Source organism: Eurypyga helias, unplaced genomic scaffold (assembly GCF_000690775.1).
Source record: "Eurypyga helias isolate BGI_N326 unplaced genomic scaffold, ASM69077v1 Scaffold24813, whole genome shotgun sequence".
In the NCBI taxonomy this organism is placed as follows: Eukaryota; Metazoa; Chordata; class Aves; order Eurypygiformes; family Eurypygidae; genus Eurypyga; species Eurypyga helias.
Genome location: NW_010242196.1, coordinates 4,714 through 7,600, shown reverse-complemented (window position 1 = coordinate 7,600; position 2,887 = coordinate 4,714). Strand labels below are relative to the sequence as shown.

Genomic DNA, 2,887 nt, shown 5'->3' with positions numbered 1-2,887 from the left:
TTTTACCCAGCAGATAGACTATGTCCATTATGCATTACAGTCAGTCCCGATATGTACCATTGTCAGTATCACATAAAATTTTAAAATTACCTTCAGAGGCATTGGGAAATTAAGAAATTTAGAGTTATCTGCTAACCATTATAATTTTTTACAGATGACAGTGACCTGTGTGATGGAACTGAGCTTGGGACTGGCTTCTTCCTATGCAAAATACATTATCTATTTCCTCCATTATAAGCTCTTCCTCCACGGAAGTCTTCCTTAGAGTGGAAATTTTCTCAGTATTACATTCTCCTATAATATGTGTGTTCATTTTGAGTATTATGAATCTCCCTAAGCATTTAGTATTGGGGATGATGGCATTTCTGCCTTTAAATAGTCCTTGTTTCATTCCAAGAGCAGGTGGAAAAATCTCAAAATAGTAGTACAAGCTCCACTACTTGGCACATTGAAAACTAGATGGACAATACTCTAGAAAGGAAAACAGGAACTATAGGAAGAAACAGTTTTGCACTACACGGAGATAGACTGGATGACCTGCCCTGATGACTGGATGACGCTCCCACTCTAATTTCTAGTAGTTTATAATTTCCTCTACACTTTCTCAGGCTGAAAGAAATGACAGAAGACCCCAACATAATAAATTCAGTGCAGATCTACTGCATAATCACAAACACCCTGTGCTGATCACAGCAGCCACTGACATCTTTATACCAAGCACATTACGTTCATGCAAAATTTTACTTTTCTGCAGATTATTTTAGCCCCATGACATATACAACAACATCTTTGAAAAGACAGAATTACAGCCAATTTACTAGGTTACATCAATAGCTGTTTCCCCCTTATCCCTTATATAAGCGCAGTTATGGCAGTCTGGTGTTGCCCTGCCAGTATAGTTTTTCTTCCACTTTTTTCTTTTTCCACTGGCAGAAAAGCAGCATCTTAAAAGTTTTTCTGAAAGTTTTGTTACAGAGGGCATAACAGATGGGGTTAACAGTGCTGTTCACATAGCACAGCCAATAACCAAGGTGCCACAGTGTCAGGGGAATGCAGTCAGAGCAGAATGTGGAGATCAAAACCATGATATTGTAGGGAGTCCACGTGATGATAAAAGCCAAAAGAATGGCACTTAAAGTCTGTGCTGCTTTGCGTTCCTTTATAAGAACCATCCGTTTCCTTTTGGTGATTTGGCAATTTATATTTGGATCCATACTTTTGATGGAAGGATCCTTTGACAGGGCAGCAGAACAAGGAGTTATTTTTACTTTACGGCAACCATTGTTGGCTTCTTGAGTGCCATCAGCTTTAACCACCAACCGGAATTTATAGGCCACACATTTTTTACTTTTTTGTACATGGCCTTTGGCAGGTGACAAAAAGTATTTCTGGTTCTCAAAATCATTTTCTTCAGGTTGGTCTTTGACAACAACATCCATACCCTCATTAAACTCTTCTGCCTTACCTTTAGATGGACTTTGGTAAGTTACTTGGAAAACTGAATCAGTGGCAAGCTTGTCCTCCTCTTCTGAAGATGCATAGCTGCTGCAGGTGGTTAACTGGTCAACCTTAGCCCAGTCGTTACAAGTACTTGCTGCCTGAGAGGCTTTCACCGTAGCTGACGTACTTCGACTAGATGAGGACCAGGAAGCCTGACACCTCTCTCTTTTGACTAAGTTTTGTTGCTTGCAACTGAAGCAAGACTTCAGGAGAGCTTTCTGAGGCTTTATCATCTCAAATTCTGCCACAGACTCTGAACCCTGCAGTTCAGCAAGGTCCTTGGTACGTTTCTCAGTCTCTTTATAGATCCGGCAATACAGAATGGTCATCACTGACACAGGAATGTAGAAAGCAGCAATTGCAGTGCCAAAGGTGATAATGGGCTCATATAAAAACTGTATCTGGCACTCTTCAGGTGGTACTGTTCGTTCACCCACAAAATACTGCCAGCACAAGATTACAGGTGCCCACAACACAAAGGAGATGAGCCAAGCCAGACCAATCATGATGCCAGCTCTTTTGGGCGTGCGTTTGGCCCTGTAAGTTAAAGGCCTTGTGATGGAAAAATATCTGTCAAAACTGATGACTAGGAGGTTCATTACTGAGGCGTTGCTAGCAACATAGTCCAGTGCTAGCCACAAGTCACAGGCAAGGCTTCCAAGAGACCAATGGCCTATGAGTATATAAGATGTATAAAGGTTCATAGAAAATATTCCAATGATGAGATCTGCACAGGCAAGGCTGAGCAAGTAATAATTGTTGACAGTTTTGAGCTGACTGTTAACCTTGAAGGATATCATTACAAGAATATTTCCCACTACAGTTATTAAGCTCACAATTGCAGTTACAGTGGCAATAGTAATGACTTCCCAGAGGCTATGCCCTTCTAACTGCTTATGGTTGATGGATGAACTGTTTATAACAGTAGAATTGCTGAATAAATTTACTTCCATTCTTGTTCTTGGTGTATTGTCATCAGGATCTTAGCACTGTTAAATATTGCTTTCTGAACTCAAAGCTATTCTTGCAGAGACAGCTGTGAAGACCAAAGGGAAAAAAAAAAGAGACAGAAAAAGAAAGCAGCTCATTAAATACCACAATTCATTAGAGTTAACATAAAACACTTGCAAAACAATCTATCAAATTATTTGTGCTTTTTGCATATTGATTATTATCTCCACCATTGTAAACATAAATAAAATACACAAAAATGCATTATAGGACAAGGTACTCCAGCATCTCATGACATTTCTAAATGCAATCAAAATAAGCACTGTTTCGTCAGAAATTCAATCAAGCCAGCTTTCATATTTTGAATACCTTAAGAGACACTCTATATATTCTTATGAACAGACACTTAACATTTTGCAGTGCAATAAGACAGTGA

At 39.3% G+C, this 2,887-nt stretch overlaps 1 protein-coding gene across 1 annotated transcript; it reads right to left on the bottom strand.

Moving 5' to 3' along the window:
* Nucleotides 1-866: 866 nt before the first annotated feature.
* Nucleotides 867-2,453, bottom strand: CHRM5 (cholinergic receptor, muscarinic 5). The gene has a single exon (XM_010149015.1). The coding sequence runs from the start codon at nt 2,451-2,453 to the stop codon at nt 867-869; it is 1,587 nt and encodes a 528-aa protein (XP_010147317.1).
* Between the last annotated feature and the right edge of the window lie 434 nt (nt 2,454-2,887).